The following is a 21,113-nucleotide window of genomic DNA, read 5'->3' on the forward strand; positions in this document are numbered from 1 at the left end:
ACACACACACACATACATATATATATATATACACACACACACCACACACACACACACACACACACACATACACATATATATGCACACACACACACACACACACACACACACACATATACATACATATATATATATACACACACACACACACACCACACACACACACACATATATATATATACACACACACACACACACACACACACACACACACACACATACATATATATATATATATATATATACACACACACACACACACACATACATATATATATATATACACACACACACACACACACACACACACACACACACACACATACATATATATATATATACAGACACACACACACACACACACACACACACACACACACACACACACACATATATATGCACACACACACACACACACACACACACACACACACACACATATACATACATATATATATATATATATACATACACACACACACACACACATATATATATATATATATATATATATATATATATATATATAGAACCTAAAAATACTAAAAATGACAAAATTACTAAAAATAGCTAAAATTAAAATCTAAAAATAAAATCTTACATTTTAAATATTACTAAAAAAACAGTATCTAAATCAAACTTGCATAACTCAAAACAGATTGTGAGAAACATTTCTTATTGTAACTCACATCTGAAATAGAAATTTTTTCAGTGTATGACTAAAAATACAAAACAAAGCTCTGAAGTCGTCAATGTGATGAATAACATCCTGATGAAAATGAGATTTCAGAGCTTTGCTGTATGGATAATTTATTTTTTGTGTTCCAGAGAAAAACAACAACATCTATTCTAAGCTTCATAAAGTAGGTTTTGTTGCAGGTGTGATTTTTTTTTTTCCCATTTTTTTTTCTTTGTACAAACCTATTCTCTTTTTATTTTCAGTATATGATGTTTAAACAAATGCATATTACTCTATTTTGCATGCATCTCTCATAATATGATCATATATGCACACAACCACTTATTGGAAACATGCAATAACATTCAGTGCTCTCCAGACCTCTTGGAAATTCCTGCAGGCAGTATAATTTAGTTATGCTCATTTATTTCAAAGGGCTCAGGGTTTGGCTGGTTGTGTTCATTAGAGGTCCCCTGCTGGTTGATTCTGTAACTACACCTGTGCTACATGGCATTAAAGGCTCAGGTGATTGACTCAGTGAACACCTGTGAGAAAATATGGCAGCATACAAATTGTGCACCAACTTTGGCTCAAAATAACTGGTCATGAGTGCAGAATAAATGCATAGTAAAAAATCCTTACAAATAATTTACTCAAAAACGACAATTATTTCCTCAAAAATAACAATTTGAAATTGTGCTCATCCTCAGGCCATCCAAGATTAGGATGAGTTTGTTTCTCCATCAGATTTGTAGGGCTGTCCGATATATATATATATATATATGAGTTTAGTAATGAGTCGTTTTTATAAAGTTTATTTTCGTCAATCGACGTTTCATGATTTGCAGCCGAAGTGCAGCCTTCATGGAATGCAGCCTTCTGTTTAAGAGGTAAGTTTTGTTGAACTGAAAACGGCTCTGAATGAGGAGGAATCGACTCTCGATTCCCAATGCCTCGGAATCGATTCTTTTTGGAATTGATTCCCAGCCCTACAGATTTGTATAAATGTTTCATTCCATCACTGTCTCACCAATGGATCCTCTGGAGTGAATGGGTGCCGCCAGAATGAGAGTCCAAACAGCTGATAAAAACATCAGAATAATCCACAAGTTATCCACACCACTCCAGTCCATCAGTTAACATCTTGAGAAGATAAAAGCTGACACAATTCCAGAATTAAGACATTTTTAATTGTTTCCGACACTGAATTAACAAAAAAAAGGTAATTGTGACTTTTTATTTCACAATTCTGACTTTTTCCTTGCAATTTCAAGATCATCTGACTCTTTTTTTTTTTTTTTAACTTTGAGATATAAACGCACAATTGCAAGTTATAAAGTCAGAATTCCAAGATATAAACTCAAAATTCAGACTTTTTTAAGAATTGTGACTTACTAATTTGCAATAGCGAGTTTATATCACATAACGGTGACTTTCTCAGAATTGTGAAATTTATATCTCGGAAATCTGACTTTATTTCTGAGAATTGTGAATTTATACTTCGGAAATCTGACTTTATTTCTCAGAATTACGACTTTATACTTCGGAAATCTGACTTTATTTCTCAGAATTACGACTTTATACTTCGGAAATCTGACTTTATTTCTCAGAATTACGAGTTTATATTTCGGAATTCTGACTTTATTTCTCATAATTGTGAATTTATATTTCGGAATTCTGACTTTATTTCTCAGAATTACAAGTTTATATTTCGGAATTCTGACTTTATTTCTCAGAATTACGACTTTATATTTCGGAATTCTGACTTTTATTTCTCAAAATTACGAGTTTATATTTCGGAATTCTGACTTTATTTCTCATAATTGTGAATTTATATTTCGGAATTCTGACTTTATTTCTCAGAATTACAAGTTTATATTTCGGAATTCTGACTTTATTTCTCAGAATTACAAGTTTATATTTCGGAATTCTGACTTTATTTCTCAGAATTACGAGTTTATATTTCGGAATTCTGACTTTATTTCTCAGAATTACAAGTTTATATTTCGGAATTCTGACTTTATTTCTCAGAATTACAAGTTTATATTTCGGAATTCTGACTTTATTTCTCAGAATTACAAGTTTATATTTCGGAATTCTGACTTTATTTCTCAGAATTACAAGTTTATATTTCGGAATTCTGACTTTATTTCTCAGAATTACAAGTTTATATTTCGGAATTCTGACTTTATTTCTCAGAATTACGAGTTTATACTTCGGAATTCTGACTTTATTTCTCAGAATTACAAGTTTATATTTCGGAATTCTGACTTTATTTCTCAGAATTACGAGTTTATACTTCGGAAGTCTGACTTTATTTCTCATAATTGTGAATTTATATTTCGGAATTCTGACTTTATTTCTTAGAATTACAAGTTTATATTTCGGAATTCTGACTTTATTTCTCATAATTGTGAATTTATATTTCGGAATTCTGACTTTATTTCTCAGAATTACGAGTTTATACTTTGGAATTCTGACTTTATTTCTCAGAATTACAAGTTTATATTTCGGAATTCTGACTTTATTTCTCAGAATTACGAGTTTATACTTCGGAAGTCTGACTTTATTTCTCAGAATTACGAGTTTATACTTCGGAAGTCTGACTTTATTTCTCAGAATTACGAGTTTATATTTCGGAATTCTGACTTTATTTCTCAGAATTACAAGTTTATATTTCGGAATTCTGACTTTATTTCTCAGAATTACGAGTTTATACTTCGGAAGTCTGACTTTATTTCTCAGAATTACGAGTTTATACTTCGGAAGTCTGACTTTATTTCTCAGAATTACGAGTTTATATTTCGGAATTCTGACTTTTATTTCTCAAAATTACGAGTTTATATTTCGGAATTCTGACTTTATTTCTCATAATTGTGAATTTATATTTCGGAATTCTGACTTTATTTCTCAGAATTACAAGTTTATATTTCGGAATTCTGACTTTATTTCTCATAATTGTGAATTTATACTTCGGAAGTCTGACTTTATTTCTCAGAATTACGAGTTTATACTTTGGAATTCTGACTTTATTTCTCAAAATTACGAGTTTATATTTCGGAATTCTGACTTTATTTCTCAGAATTACAAGTTTATACTTCGGAAATCTGACTTTATTTCTCAGAATTACGAGTTTATATTTCGGAATTCTGACTTTTATTTCTCAAAATTACGAGTTTATATTTCGGAATTCTGACTTTATTTCTCATAATTGTGAATTTATATTTCGGAATTCTGACTTTATTTCTCAGAATTGTGAGTTTATATCTCGGAATTCTGACTTTATTTCTCAGAATTACAAGTTTATATTTCGGAATTCTGACTTTATTTCTCATAATTGTGAATTTATATTTCGGAATTCTGACTATTTCTCAGAATTACGAGTTTATATTTTCGGAATTCTGACTTTATTTCTCAGAATTACGAGTTTATACTTTGGAATTCTGACTTTATTTCTCAGAATTACGAGTTTATATTTTCGGAATTCTGACTTTATTTCTCAGAATTACAAGTTTATACTTTGGAATTCTGACTTTATTTCTCAAAATTATGAGTTTATACTTCGGAAATCTGACTTTATTTCTCAGAATTACGAGTTTATATTTCGGAATTCTGACTTTTATTTCTCAAAATTACGAGTTTATATTTCGGAATTCTGACTTTATTTCTCATAATTGTGAATTTATATTTCGGAATTCTGACTTTATTTCTCAGAATTGTGAGTTTATATCTCGGAATTCTGACTTTATTTCTCAGAATTACAAGTTTATATTTCGGAATTCTGACTTTATTTCTCATAATTGTGAATTTATATTTCGGAATTCTGACTATTTCTCAGAATTACGAGTTTATATTTTCGGAATTCTGACTTTATTTCTCAGAATTACGAGTTTATACTTTGGAATTCTGACTTTATTTCTCAGAATTACGAGTTTATATTTTCGGAATTCTGACTTTATTTCTCAGAATTACAAGTTTATACTTTGGAATTCTGACTTTATTTCTCAAAATTACGAGTTTATATTTCGGAATTCTGACTTTATTTCTCAGAATTACAAGTTTATACTTTGGAATTCTGACTTTATTTCTCAGAATTACAAGTTTATACTTTGGAATTCTGACTTTATTTCTCAAAATTACGAGTTTATATTTCGGAATTCTGACTTTATTTCTCAGAATTACAAGTTTATACTTTGGAATTCTGACTTTATTTCTCAAAATTACGAGTTTATATTTCGGAATTCTGACTTTATTTCTCATAATTGTGAATTTATATTTCGGAATTCTGACTTTATTTCTCAGAATTACGAGTTTATATTTTCGGAATTCTGACTTTATTTCTCAGAATTACGAGTTTATATTTTCGGAATTCTGACTTTATTTCTCAAAATTACGAGTTTATACTTTGGAATTCTGACTTTATTTCTCAGAATTACAAGTTTATATTTCGCAATTCTGACTTTATTTCTCAGAATTACGAGTTTATATCTCGGAATTCTGACTTTATTTCTCAGAATTACATGTTTATATCTCAGAATTTTGACATCATAACTCGCAATTGTTAGTTTATATCACACAGTTGTGACTATTTCTCAGAATTGCAAATTTTTATCGCGCAATTCTTAGAAAAAGAATGAAAAAACATTATTATGCATTATGAACTCATATTTTTGTTAAAAATGTCTTGATGGATTTGTTTTCTTGTGGATTATTGTGATGTTTTTATCAGCTGTTTGGACTCTGTTTCTGACGGCACCCATTCACTGCAGAGGATCCATTGGTTAGACATTTCTCCAAATCTGATGAAGAAACAAACTCATTCTAATCTTGGATGACCTAAGGGTCAGATTGTATCAGCACAATTTCATTTTTGGCTGTGCTTTTGCTATTTTGGCTCACAAATGACTGGAAAAAGTAATGGAAATTGATGTTATTCTTACATTCAAATCCTAGATTCATCTCTGCATCTAAACTGGAACAAATTTACATTTATGCATTTATCTAAAGTGTCTTACATTGAATTTAATCTATACATTCGCTGGGAAACAAACCCATGACCTTGAGATCTAGATAGATCTTCTATACAGGAATGCATGAAACCCGCAAACAACCTGACCAAACATTTTCTAGTTCAAGCTGAATCGGTTTGTTTTAGCACAAGCGGTGGTTTATCTGTGACTGTAAATGTGCAGCATTGTTAGTTTTGAAGGGAATGAGCCGTTTGAGAAAGAACAATGTGAAAACAGCGACACGTCCAAACCTGCCAAGAACAGCGTGATTGTCAAGGTTTTGTGTGAAAACTAATTAAAAGTTTTGTGTTTGTCGTGCCTGAATCCTAGAATATTATATTCCTGAAAATTAAATTTCCACACAGCTTGATACTTTCTGACAGCAACCAACAGAGACACGATTTATAGCACCTTTAATTCTGCCTTGATTTCATTCGTTTAATCTCAGTAGCAGTTTATATAATGCTGTTGTTTATGTAACTCAAACTTAATGCAGTTTATAACAAATTAAAAGTTAATGTTCGTATTCAGCTTGCACTGCAAAAAAATAGTACATTCTTAACACTTTAATCTCGTTTTCTTTTGTCTTGTTTTCCTGTAGCAAGAAATTACTTTGATATTAAGACTTGTTTTCAGAAAATCTAGTGTATTTTGTCTTTGCATTTTATTTTCACTTAGCTTTATTACTTATTTATGCTCAATATCTTTAGACTCAAGGCAGATTCTCTAAAACATCACCAATACAAATGCACAACTTAAACCTTATGTAATTTATAACAAATTAAATGCTACTCTTCGGAGTGCAAAAGGCCACTATTTGCTTTTTACTTCTGTCTTCTTATTCTGCACAAATATGCAAACATCCTTAAAGAAAAAAGCTAATTTGATATTTTGACTTTGCATTTTTTTTTAAATGTGGTTTATTTCAGCTTGTTTATGCTCAATATCTTTATGCTCAAGATAGTTTATCTGAAAAAAGCAACAATACAAATGCACACATCAAAAATCAAATGCTTGAAATTTTGCCTCAGATTATTTACATTGCAAAAAAAAAAATATATAAAAAATAATTACTTTTAATTCCTGTAAAAATATTGAAATAATATGGCAAAATTATTTAAATGCAAATTTTAAATTAAACCTTGTTGTCAGAGAATCCATCTGGAATGTATGTTTTTATTTTTTTAGTATTAATTTTGTTATTTCACTTGTTTATGCTTAATGTCTTTATAGATGTACTGAAAAAAGTCAACAATTTCAGTTCAACACTTCAAATGCACAACTCACTGCAAAAAGATAATTTATTCTTATTGTTACAAATATTGCAACATTATTAAATGTGATATTTTGACTTTGCATTTTTTATTAGTTTTATTTCACTTCTTTATGCCTAATATCTTTATACTCAAGATAGTTTATCTGAAAAAAGCAACAATACAAATGCACACATCAAAAATCAAACACATGAAATGTTGCCTCAGATTATTTACATTGCAAAAAAAAAAAAAAAAAAAAAAAATTAATTCCTGTAAAAATATTTAAATAATACAGCAAAACTACTTAGATGCAAATTTAAAATTAAGCCTTGTTGTTAGAGAATCCATCTGGAATATATGTGTATTTTGTCTGTGCATTTTATTTAATTATTCATTTTTTGTATAAGTTTTGTTATTTCACTTGTTTATGCTTAATGTCTTTATACAACATTGATTTACTGAAAAACCAACACTTCAAATGCACAACTCACGCTTTATGTAATTTGTAAAGAAATAGAAGTTATAACATTTTGCTTCAGCTTGTTTACAATGCAAAAATTCCCCTTTTATTCTTATTTACTCTTACAAATATTGCAACATCATCAAAGCAAGAAGCAAATTTAATATTTTGACTTTGCATTCTTTAAAATGGTTTATTTCAACTAGTTTATGCTTAATATCTGGAATATAAGTTGATTTTGTCTTTGCATTTTATTTTCGTTTAGATTTATTTCACTTGTTTTCTCGTTTATGCTTAATGTCTTTATAAATATATAATTCAAATTCACACTTTATGTAATTTGTAAAAAAAAAATAGAAATTACTCATATTTTGCTATTACAAATTATTCTTACAAACATTGCAACATCCTTGAAACAAGAAGCAAATTTAATATTTTGACTGCATTTTTTTAAATGAGTTGTATTTTTAATTTTTTTTTTTTTTTTGCAGTGTAAATAATCAGAGGCAAATTTTCATGTGTTTGATTTTGGATGTGTGCATTTGTATTGTTGCTTTTTTCAGATAAACTATCTTGAATATAAAGATATTAAGCATTAACAAGTTAAAAATACTCTTGTTTTAAGAAGGTTGCAATATTTGAAAGAATAAATTGTCATTTTGCAGCATAAACAAGCTGAAGCAAAATATTTTTTTTTACAAATAAAGTGTGAGTTGTGTATTTGAATTGTTGAATTAAAATTGTAAATTTTTTTCAGTAAATCTGTTTTATGTAAAGACATTAAGCATAAACGAGTGAAGTAAAACTACATGAAAAGAAAATGCAAAGACAAAATAAACTTATATTCCAGATATTAAGCATAAACAAGTTAATATAAGCCGAATTTTAAGAAATGTGAACTAAGTATAAGGCAATATTTGTAAGAATAAATAAGATTAAATTGTCTTTTTTTGCATTATAACAAGCTGAAGCAAAATATGAGTAACTTATTTATTTATTTATTTATTTATTTATTTATTATTTTTTTGTGCATTTGAATTGTGGATTTTTTTTAATGAATCAATGTTGTATATAAAAACATTAAACATAAGCATGAGAAAACAAGTTAAATAAAATATGAAAATAAAATGCAAAGATAGAATAAACTTATATTCCTGATTTTAGGCATAAACTAGTGGAAATAACTCTAATAAAAAAAATTCAAAGTCAAAATATTAAAATTTTAAGGATGTTGATGTATTTTTAATATATTTTTTTTCAGTAAATCAATGTTGTATATAAAGACATTAAGCATAAACAAGAGAAAATATAAAGACATTATGCATTAACAAGAGAAAACAAGTGAAATAAAACATGAAAATAAAATGCAAAATAAAAAGACAAAATAAACTGATATTGCAGATATTAGGCATAAACAAGATGAAAGAAACCTCAATTAAAAAAAATGAAAAGTCAAAATAATAAATTTGCTTCTTGCTTTAATTATGTGGCAATAGTAATATGAATAAATAAGATTAAATTGTCTTTTTTTTTTCATTGTAACAAGCCGAAGCAAAATATGAGTAACTTATATATTTTTTTTACAAACAAAGCATGAGTTGTGCATTTGAATTGTGGATTTTTTTAATGAATCAATGATGTATATAAAGACATTAAACATAAACATGAGAAAACAAGTTAAATAAAACATGAAAATTAAATGCAAAGACAAAATAAACTTATATTCCAGATTTTAAGCATAAACAACTGGAAATAACTCTAATTAAAAAAATGATTTGCTTCTTGATTTAAGGATGTTGCAATATTTGTAATATTTTTTTGCAGTAAATCTGTGTTGTATATAAAGACATTATGCATAAACAAGAAAAAACAAGTGAAATAAAACATGAAAATTAAATGCAAAGACAAAATAAACTTATGTTCCGGATATTAAGCATAAACAAGATGAAAGAAACCTCATTTTAAAAAATGCAAAGTCAAAATAATAAATTTGCTTCTTGCTTTAATTATGTGGCAATAGTAATAAGAATAATTAAGATTAAATTGTCTTTTTTTGCATTATAACAAGCTGAAGCAAAATATGAGTCACTTCTATATATATATATATATTTTTTTTTTTTTTTACAAATAAAGCATGAGTTGTGCATTTTAATTGTGGATTTTTTTTAAATAAATCAATGTTGTATATAAAGACATTAAACATAAACAAGTGAAATAAAACATGAAAATTAAATGCAAAGACGAAATAAACTGATATTCCAGACTTTAAGCATAAACAAGATGAAAGAACTCTAATTTAAAAATATACAAAGTCAAAATATTACATTTGCTTCTTGTTTTAAGGATGTTGCAATATTCGCAATATTTTTTCAGTAAATCTGTGTTGTGCATAAAGACATTATGCATAAACAAGAGAAAACAAGTGAAATAAAACATGAAAATAAAATGCAAAGATAAAATAAACAGATATTCCCGATATTAAGCATAAATAATATGAAATAAAGCTCATTAAAAAAAAATGCAAAGTCAAATTATTAATTATATTAAATTGCCTTGTGCTTTATGTATGTGGCAATAGTTCTAAGAATAAATAAGATTTAATTGTCTTTTTTTTTTTGCATTGTAACAAACTGAAGCAAAATATGAGTCACTTCTAATTTTTGAACAAATAAAGCATGAGTTGTCCATTTCAATTGTGGATTTTTTTATGAATCAAAGTTGTATATAAAGACATTAAACATAAACACGAGAAAACAAGTTAAATAAAACATGAAAATAAAATGCAAAGACAAAATAAACTGATATTCCAGATTTTAAGCATAAACAAGTGGAAATAACTCTAATTAAAAAAAAAAAATATTTGCTTCTTGTTTTAAGGATGTTGCAATCTTTGTAATCTAAAAATTTAGCAATCTTTGTCAAATTTGTTTTTTTTGTAGTAAATCCGTGTTGTATATAAAGACATTATGCATAAACAAGAGAAAACAAGTGAAATAAAACATGAAAATAAAATGCAAAGATAAAATAAACAGATATTCCTGATATTAAGCATAAATAATAAGAAATAAAGCTCATTAAAAAAAAATGCAAAGTCAAATTATTAATTATATTAAATTAAATTAATTTTTTTTTTTTTTTTGCATTGTAATAAGCTGAAGCAAAATATGAGTCACTTCTAATTTTTGGACAAATAAAGCATGAGTTGTGCATTTCACTTGTGGATTTTTTTATGAATCAAAGTTGTATATAAAGACATTAAACATAAACATGAGAAAACAAGTGAAATAAAACATGAAAATAAAATGCAATGACAAACTGATATTCCAGATTTTAAGCAAAAACAAGTGGAAATAATTCTAGTTTAAAAAAATGATTTGCTTCTTGTTTTAAGGATGTTGCAATCTTTGTAATGTAAAAATGTTGCAATCTTTGTCAAATTAGTTTTTTGTAGTAAATCCGTGTTGTATATAAAGACATTAAGCATAAACAAGAGAAAACAAGTGAAATAAAACATGAAAATAAAATGCAAAGAGAAAATAATCTTATATTCCAGATATTAAGCATAAACAAGATGAAAGAAACCTCATTTTAAAAAATGCAAAGTCAAAATATTGCATTCGCTTCTTACTTTAAGAATGTTGCAATATTTGTAAGAACAAATAATAATAAATTGTCTTTTTTTGCAGTGAAAACAAGCAAAATATGAGTACATAATATTTTGTCTTAGCTCTTTTTTTAGTATTAATTTAGTTTGTTCATAGTAAACATTAAAGTTTCTATAAACAAGCCTTTATATGTCATTGTTTTGTTTGTTTTGTTTGCTTTCTAAGGATGTTTGGACATTGTCAGTGTAAAACGAGACGAGGATCCTCATGAATAATATATTTCAGTGGTGAATGGCCGTGTTGCTCAACATTACGTAAGTGGACACCCACAGATGAGATGTGCTAAGCGCTGCAGATGTCTGGCTGACAGCTTTGTTAATGGCTCTGAGCGTTCAGACGACTGCTGAATGAATGTGCCAGATTTATACGGCCCGCGTTATTACAGAGCTCGGACTTTTGCCCCTGCCAGCGAAGCCACTGAACATTTCATTCATTTTAATGGATGGAAAACACAAAGCTGAGTGTGTTTTTTCACAGCCACAAAAACACCATTAGAATTGCAGTATTATCCTGTTAGACGTGGAGATGTTTTAGGAGTGACTAATGCATTGAAATGCATGCCTGAATCTGCTAAACCACGCTTTTGAGTCGCTGGTGAATGATGGTCGATGCACTGATAAGGTGTTTTACCAGGGGCTTTTGAGATATTATAGTGTTTTCATTTCTACAGGATGCTCACGATTTAACCTTGTTGATGTTTTTGACTAGAAGAGATTATATTTATTAACCAAGCACAGCATTTTTAGTGAGTCTGTCCAGTTTAATGTGCTAAACCAAGATGTTTTGATCAGACAGAGATCCTTTTATTTTAGTTTTCTCTTGTTTATGCTTAATGTCTTTATTTACAACAAAGATTTACTGGAGAAAATCAATTCAACGATTCAAATGCACAATGCATGCTTTATTTGTAAAAAAATATTTTGCATAATGCTTCAGAAAAAGACAATTTATAAATAATAAACACAATCTTATGTGTGATAAAGCTGAAACAGGTATTCACTACAAACAAATAAATAAATGTGTCTCTTCTGCTCTTCAAGGCTGCATTTATTTGATCAAAAATACAGGAAAAAATGAAAAAGTATTAGAATGTAAAAGAGCTGTTTTCGATGTGAATATTAGTTAAAATGTAATTTATTTCTCTGATCAAAGCTGATTTTTAGCATCATTACTCATTACTTTTAGCATCAGTCTTCAGTGTCCAATGATCCCTCAGAAATCATTCTAATATGCTGATTTGCTGTTTAAAAAATATATTTTTGAACATTATTGTTGAAAACAGTTGTCAGGATTATAGTCTTGTCTGTCATGTTGTCCTAGTGTTTCCCCCTCTGTTTCCAGTTCAAATGGTTTAGTCCTTGTTTCCCCCTTTTAGTTCTTGTTCATTTGGTTCAGTCTTGCCCATATTTGTATTTCCCCCTGGTTTGCTCGTTTGTAACCCCAGCCCTGTTCCAGTGTATTTAAGTCTGTGTCTGCTCACTCCTCTTTGTCCGTCAATGATTGTTACTTCTGTTTACCGTTTGCCCCTGGATTTCTGTTTGTTTAGTTAATAAAGTGTCTTTTTTGTTTATACTCCGGTTTCCCTGCATTTCCCTGGATTCCACCACTTCTCCATCCGCACTCGTTTGTGACAACATTTGTGTGGAAACCATCATGCATTTTATTTTTCAGGATTCACAGATGAAAAGAAAGTTCAAAAGAACAGCATTTATTTGAAATAGAAATATTTTAAACATTTTCGGTTTGATCAATTTAATGCATCCTTATTGAATAAAACTATTATGTTCTTTCAAGAAATGGTAGTGTATATCTATGTTTATATATATATATATCTATTTTAAAAGACTGTGTTTTTCAGTCAGAGGAACTATCATTTTAACTAAGGTTTAAAGGAACACTCCCCTTTTTTTGGAAATAGGCTCATTCTCCAACTCCCCCTGAGTTAATAAGCTGATTTTTACCGTTTTGAAATCCATTCAGCCGTTCTCCAGTTCTGGCGATATCACTTTTAGCATAGCTTAGCATAGATCATTGAATCCTATTAGACCAATAGCATCACATTCAAAAATGACCAACGAGTTTCCATATTTGTCCTATATTTAAAACTTGACTCTTCTGTAGTTATATCGTGCACTAAGACCAGTGGAAATGCAAAGCTGCTAGTTTCTAGGCTGATAAGATTAGGAACTACACTCCCATTCCGGCGTAATAGTCAAGGAAGTTTGCTGCTGTAATAAGGCCGAAGCAGGAGCAGTAATACCACGCAGCACATGTGCAAATGCTAAACTAGCTGGGAACTCATTTCTGATAATACTCCGCCTGCTTCGGCCATATTACGGCAGCAAACTTCCTTGACTATTACGCCGGAATGGAAGTGTAGTTCCTAATCTTATCAGCCTAGAAACTCACAGCTTTGCACTTAGTGCACGATATAACTACAGAAGAGTTTTAAATAGGACAAATATGGAAACTCGTTGGTCATTTTTGAACACGATGCTATTGGTCTAATAGGATTCAATGATCTATGCTAAGCTATGCTAAAAGTGATATCGCCAGAACAGGAGAACGGCTGAATGGATTTCAAAATGGTAAAAATCAACTTATTAACTCGGGGGGAGTTGGAGAATGAGCCTATTTGCAAAAAAAGTGGAGTGTTCCTTTAAGTTTGAAGATTGTATCAGCGATTTCAAGCCTGAAACATAAAGTGTCACATTCAGCTGACCTTTCTTCACGATCCGCTCGCTGCCTGCCCCATAAATTGGCTGTAAAAAAAACGCGTCTCTGTGGTCAGCCTAGGGTCCGAGATATGCCAAAAAAACAAACTCTTGTGGTGTTCCCGGGTCAAAAATGACCGGACTCCAAACAATTGCTTGTAAGTTCCTCATTATGCTATATTATCACCAAATATTGGATTCATTCTTTTTGTCAACTTGTTTTCTTTCATTTAGGACTGGTTTTGTATTTCTGTTTGCATCTGATTAATCATAGGCCTCATTTATCTGAGATTAGGCACCTAATTTTTTGAGAAAAAAAAAATCACAATATTAAACAATCAGGAAGTTTGCATTTACAGTAAATGCTTTTATTTGGTACAAAATTGCAAAAAGTCACACTTGCGGTGTTCCCAGTCAAATATGACATTTATAGTGAATCTCGCCCAGCCATATTGAGTACATTTCTGGTGTAAATCATGATTTGATTGTGCTCCTCTCTGTCCCACAGGCGACTCAATCCAGCTGGAATTAAATCAGGATATACTTGTGTTTCTCAAACATGGCAGGCACCGTCTCTGTCAACACGAGGCCCGTCGCTCCGACAGACAAACCAGCCCAACATCAGCAACGGAAGGAGCTCGCCTGAGGATCCGTGCCGTTTTGGATTAACAGATCTGCAGTCGCACATTTGTGAGGATTACACCTTTGCTTCCTTGTTTTCGTCATGTTTCGTCTCAGAATGATCCTTCAGATCGTCTCCGTGGTTTGGGGAGTTACGCTCGTCATTTGCCAGCAAGCACAATTCACCACCGTTACCACAAACTACGGAAAGCTGCGTGGATTGAAGGTGGCTCTTCCCAGTGAGATCCTGGGCCCCGTGGAGCAGTATCTGGGCGTCCCGTATGCGATGCCCCCTACTGGAGAACGCCGCTTTCAGGCTCCGGAGCCGCCGGCGTCTTGGCCCGGCATCAGAAACGCCACGCAGTTTGCTCCGGTGTGTCCGCAGTATCTGGAGGATCGGCTGTTGCTCACTGACATGTTGCCGGTTTGGTTTACCGCTAATCTGGATACGGTTGCGACGTATGTGCATGAGCAGAGCGAAGACTGTCTGTACCTCAATGTCTACGTGCCCACAGAGGAAGGTAGGGCATATGAAATGCACACACAAACCTTTGGTTTTCAAGTCTCTTTTGCTCACAAAGGCTGTATTTATTTAATCAAACATACTGTAAAAATCTTAAAATATTTTTAGAATTTAAAATAGATGTTTGCTAGGTGAATATCTGTTACTTTGTAATTTATTTCTGTGAACAAAGCTGGATTTTCAGCATCTTTACTCCGGTCTTAAGCGTCACATGATTCTTCAGAAATCCAAAAACATTTTTGATTATTATTGATGAAAGAACATTTTTGTGGAATCCATGATGCATTATATTTTTCAGGATTCACAGATGAATAGAAAGTGTCTGCACTGTATAAAATATAAATGTGTATATATATATATATATATATATATATATATATATATATATATATATATATGCCATTTCTGTAGGGTTGCAAAGGGGTGGAAACATTTCAGTAAATTTCCATAAACTTTTCTAAAGTTTCTAATAATTCCGCATTTTTTTCAAAAGCTCCTGGAAAATCCAAAATACTAGAATTTTCCAAAAATTTACCAGAAATGTAAATGTAAAATGTATTTGTTTTTATATGAAATTCTTAATACAATTGTAATCATTTATGAAAGATGCAATGTCTAGGGTTGCCATTTTCAGCAAATTTCCATGAACTTTCTAAAAGTTTCTGAACACACCCCAAATTTCCAAAAAAGTGAAAAATGCTGGAAGTTTCCAGAAAGTTCCAGAAGTTTGTGCCCATTTAATAATTGAAAAATCAATAATTGAGTATGTATAAAGGTTTAAAGCAAATTAATAATTATGTAATTTTACATAATAAAGTGAAACCTTTATTTTTAATAATACATATTTCTTGGTATTGATTGACTTATAATTATTCTTTATCCTTGCACAGATTTTTGCCATATGTGACAATAAACCACAAAACCAGTCATAAGGGTAATTTTTTTGAAATTGAGATTTATCCATTTTATAAAAGCTAAATAAATAAGCTTTCCATTGTTGTATAGTTTGCCTGAGATACAACTATTTGAAAATCTCCAATCTGAGGGTGCAAAAAAAAACAAAATATTGAGAATATTGCCTTTAAAGCTGTCCAAATGAAGTTCTTAGCAATGCAAATTACTAATCAAAAATTAAGTTTTGATATATTTATGGTATGAAATGTATAAAATATCTACATGGAGCATGTGCTTTACTTAATACAGTATCTAAATATCTTTGGCATAAAAGATGCCAAGTACAATGTATTTTTTGCTATTGCTACAAATATACCCGTGCTATTTAAGACTGGGTCATATATAGGATTGACTCCTTGACAAAGGATACATAAAAAGCTTTAATATGTGAAACAGAAGCATGCTGTCTACTTAGGCAGCTCAGTAGATGTTGGAACGGAGCCACTTCATCATTATATCCATGCATTCATGGGATTGCCATGATCTTATTTGTGCGTGTCGCTTCTTGTTTTTTATATAGACAGAAACTAAATATGCTGTTTGTTCCCTAAGGAGATGGATTTATGATTTCAGCAGTTGATGTCCAAACTGTGACGCTCTAGTAGATTCATCAGTAACACAGCGCATCGCCTCGAGGAGCGGAACATAATGAAACGTGTGATGAACGAAGGCGGAAAACAAAACATTAGATGTAGAACTCAAGGGGTTTGGTCATGCAAGTTTTGTTCACCATTTACAATGACACCGTCTCTGGTTTTAGGGCTTTCCAGGGTTATTATAGCTAACTAATATAAAAAAAAAAATAATTAAAAAAAATAAAGCCAAAAAAATGACTATAAAAATGTTACTTGAAATAAAATAAATGCTAACTGAAATAAAATGTATTTTATTTTATTTTATTTTATTTTATTTTATTTTATTTTATTTTATTTTATTTTATTTTATTTTATTAATAGGTCTAGGTCTTTCCAGTGTTATTATGGTTAACTAATATAAAAAAAATAAAACTAAAGCCAAAAAATGACTATAAAAAATGTTACTTGAAATAAAATAAATGCTAACTGAAATAAAATGTATTTATTTTATTTTATTTTATTTTATTTTATTTTATTTTATTATTAGGTCTAGGTTTTTCCAGTGTAATTATGGTTAACTAATATAAAAATAAAACTGAAGCCATTAAAAAATATTAATAAAATAAATGCTAACTGAAATAAAATGTATTTTATTTTATTTTATTTTATTTTATAATAGGTATAGGTCTTTCCAGGGTTATGATTAACTAACATAAAAATAAAAATAAAGCCATAAAAAAAAAAAAAAAAAACTAAGACCATAAAAAATGTTACTTGAAATAAAATGTATTTTATCTTATTTATTTAACTTTCTCATAAATAGGTCTAGGTCTTTCCAGGGTTATTATGGTTAACTAATATAAAAATAAAATAAAAGCCTTAAAAAAATAAACCTATAAGACCATAAAAAATGTTACTTGAAATAAAATAAATGCTAACTGAAATAAAATGTTTTATTTTATTTTATTTTATTTTATTTTATTTTATTTTATTTTATTTTATTTTATTTTATTTATTTTATTTTATTTTATTTTATTTTATTTTATTTTATAAATAGGTCTAGGTCTTTCCGAGGTTATTATAGTTAACTAATTAAGCTAAAGCCATAAAAAAATAAAACTAAGACCATAAAAACATAGTAATAAAATAAATGCTAACTGAAACAAAATGTTTTGTTTTATTTTATTTTATTTTATAAATAGGTCTAGGTCTTTCCAGGATTATTATGGTTAACTAACATAAAAATAAAACTAAAGCCATAAAAAAATAAAACTAAGACCATTAAATAAATAATAATAAAATAAATGGTAACTAAAAATAAGTTGATATTGATAAATAGGTCTAGGTTATTATTGTTAATTAACATTAAAATGAAGCCATAAAAAAAGACAATATTTTTTTTTCATAAAAATTAAAATAAAATAAATGCTTACTGAATAAATGATTTTATTTTATTTTAAGACCATAAAAAATGTTACTTGAAATAAACGGAACACAAAGAAGTGCTTACATTATTGCCAAAAATGTCTACACTATGTGTACAAACTCAGTGAAGTGCCTCAGGGACAGACAAAATGATTGTTTTAAGATAAATATAAGACATTGTTTTATGCTAAACATATTAAAATGCAATAATTACTTTTATTCATTATAATGGGCATACCAAAGTATCACTCTATCATATGATACAGTAGCTTTATAAAGTTAAAAAGATGATGAGAAACAGCTGTTATATAAATGTTTCCTCTAATGCAGTTTATGTGAAGATAATCTTTGCTTAAGTTGATTTTAATTAACATGAGAATGCCTTGATGAATCTAGGTTTTCTTTGAAGCTTTTATTAATGCTCATGGGAAACACAGTAAATCACAACAGTAAACATTCTCTTTCTTATTAAACACAGTTTCATGTTTCATACTTAATGAAAACAATCAGCAGATTTTCATAATCGTTTGGGTTTTTTCCTGCCCTCAACGAATGAAAATACCCAGTTTTCCACAGCGTTCCAGTGTTTTCTGGTTTAAATCTTCTGCCTAATGGAGACCATAATGACTTAATGGACGTGATATAAAACACTAGCGGCTAAAAGCTCATGAGGAAACGCCCAGTAATGACCTCAGTCATCTCTATTAAGTGCAAAACTTGAATACATTTCCTCTAAATGCACACAGACGAGATGAATTAATCGAACAGTTCAGAAAAAAAAAAAAAAACATTCTGTCAGTATTTAGTGTTTACTGTTGTTTTAAACCTGTGTGCCGTCATATTTTTAATTAATGTAACCATTAAGCATGAACACTAGGTGGCGCTGTGTTCAAACTTCTCAGGTAACTCTGGGACATGCTGTCGATGATCCCTACCTATCTTGCAAATTATGTCAAATTTCAAAATGGCAAAATTTATAAGCAAAAATGTGCATTTTTAGTATCTCACGACCCATAGGTGGAGCTGCTCCCAACTTTGGCATGGACCCTCAGAGCATGTTTTTGAGGAAGCATACCAAGTTTCATTTCAACTGATCAAAGTTTGGCCAAGATATAGCCTCTTGAACCAATTTTGGGTCAGCCTTGTTAACTTTGCAACATCATAACTTTTGAACAAAGATGAATTTAAAAATGTGTTCAGTCAGTCAGTTCTGTGCAGCTCAATCCAAAGATCATCTGAGCCAATTTTGGGAAGAACTGGATCAATTTTCAAGGAAGAGGAGCAACAAAACAGAATACAGTTCTTGTCAAAATAGCCACTACTGTAATGGGTTTTAATGGGAATATATGAACTAGTGGTGGCGCTATAGAGTTGGTCCTAGAGACCCCAAAGTTGGTAAGATCACTATTCATGCCCATCACTACAAGTGTGCCAAATTTCACCAATTTCCTATGTTCCCTTCATAGGGCTGCCATAGACTCCCTTTGGATGAAAATAACAAAACATACAGATACAGAATTTTCTATTTCTCTTAGATTTGTTCTCTAAAAGGACTGTGTTTATTGGTTGTATTAAGTGACCATTCTTTCTTTTTCAGATGCACATGATGACACGGGTTTGAAGCCGGTCATGGTTTACATTCACGGCGGCTCATACGTCGAGGGAACGGGGAACATGATTGACGGCAGCGTCCTCGCTAGCTACGGCAATGTGATCGTCGTCACCGTTAACTACCGGTTAGGAGTTTTAGGTGAGTCACTTGAAACACATTAATGTGTGAGGACTATATTTATCTTACTGTTGAAAAAAAGTAAAACTTCTATTCATCACTGACGCTTTGAATTGATGAAAAGTGACAGTAAAGACATGCATACTGTTACAAAAGATTTCTATTTTAAACTAGATAAAAAAAAGGTTGTCAAGACAAACTTTAAGTTGGCTTGAGAAAACCGAACCAGAAAGTTTGAAAAGTTTAAAAAGCAGAAAAAGTATAAAAGTAGAAAAAGTTTAAAAAGTTTAAAAAATTTAAAAAAGTTTTAAAGGTTTTAAAGTTTTAAGTTGGGCAGTTTTCAGTCTGAAATAGTTTGAAGTTTAAAGTAGTTTTAAAAGCTTAAAGATTGATAGATAGATAGTTATTAGCATGTTTTTAGCATTTTGCTAGCATGTTTACAGCAAGATTAACAAGATACTAGCATTTTGTTAGCATGTTTCTACCATGACAAGCAAGTTCCTAGCATGTTGTTAATGTGATTAACATGTCATCAGCATGTTACTAGCATGATTAGCAAGTTACTAGCATGTTGCTAACATGATTAGCATGTCGCTAGCATGTTTACAGCATGATTCGCATGTTACTGGTATGTTGTTAGCATGTTTAGCGTTTTACTAGCATGTTGTTAGCATCATTTGCAAGTTACTAGCATGTTGCTAGTATGATTTCATCACGATTAGCATGTTACTAGCTTGTTGCTGGCCTGTTTTTAGCATGATCAGTATGTTGCATGTTTAGTGTTTTACTAGCATGCTTTTAGCATCATTTCCAGGTTACTAGCATGATTAGCATGTTACTAGCATGTTGTTAGCATGATTAGCAAGTGACTAGCATGTTGCTAGCATGTTTTTAGCATCATTTTCAGGTTACTAGCATGTTGCTAGCATGATTAGCAAGTTACTAGCATGTTGCTAGCATGATTAATAAGTTACTAGCATGTTGTTAGCATGATTAGAGACTTCTTTAAAAAACATTTTAAAAAATCTTACGAACCCATGAATTATAAATTTGTTTTTAGTTTGACTATGAACCTGTGAACACACATGAAAACATTCCATTTCAAGTTTTTAAAATATTAATATATATATATATATATATATATATATATATATATATATATATACACTTTGTATTTTATTTAAATTAATGATTATTTTATTTTTTATTTATTTTGAAAATTCAGTTTTGATCGGAGCAATAAATTATATTTTAATGTATATTCACATAGAAAACATCTATTTTAAATTATAATATTTCACAATTTTTACAACATGTTTGGTCAAATAAGTAAAAATAGTAAAATAGTAAAAGCTTTTCTTTTACTCACAGCATTTCACATTTTGTTTATAGTTTGACTATGAAATCTATTTCATATTTTATTTTAATTTAAAGTAACAAAAATCCATTCCATGTTTTTAAAATAACAAAATATTATATATATATATATATATATATATATAT

At 29.8% G+C, this 21,113-nt stretch overlaps 1 protein-coding gene across 2 annotated transcripts in view; it reads left to right on the forward strand.

Moving 5' to 3' along the window:
• Positions 1–14,297: 14,297 nt before the first annotated feature.
• Positions 14,298–21,113, forward strand: part of LOC141340483 (neuroligin-4, X-linked-like) — a 226,998-nt gene continuing 220,182 nt past the window's right edge. For both annotated transcript variants that reach the window (XR_012356581.1, XM_073845473.1), the window contains exons 1-2: positions 14,298–14,925; positions 19,479–19,631. Coding sequence is in view for 1 of the 2 variants with exons in the window: in XM_073845473.1 (XP_073701574.1) it covers positions 14,508–14,925; positions 19,479–19,631 (571 nt within the window). In the remaining variant the exon portion in view is untranslated. The remainder of the gene's footprint in view (positions 14,926–19,478; positions 19,632–21,113) is intronic.

The sequence above is a fragment of the Garra rufa genome, chromosome 8 (assembly GCF_049309525.1).
Source record: "Garra rufa chromosome 8, GarRuf1.0, whole genome shotgun sequence".
Lineage (NCBI taxonomy): Eukaryota > Metazoa > Chordata > Actinopteri > Cypriniformes > Cyprinidae > Garra > Garra rufa.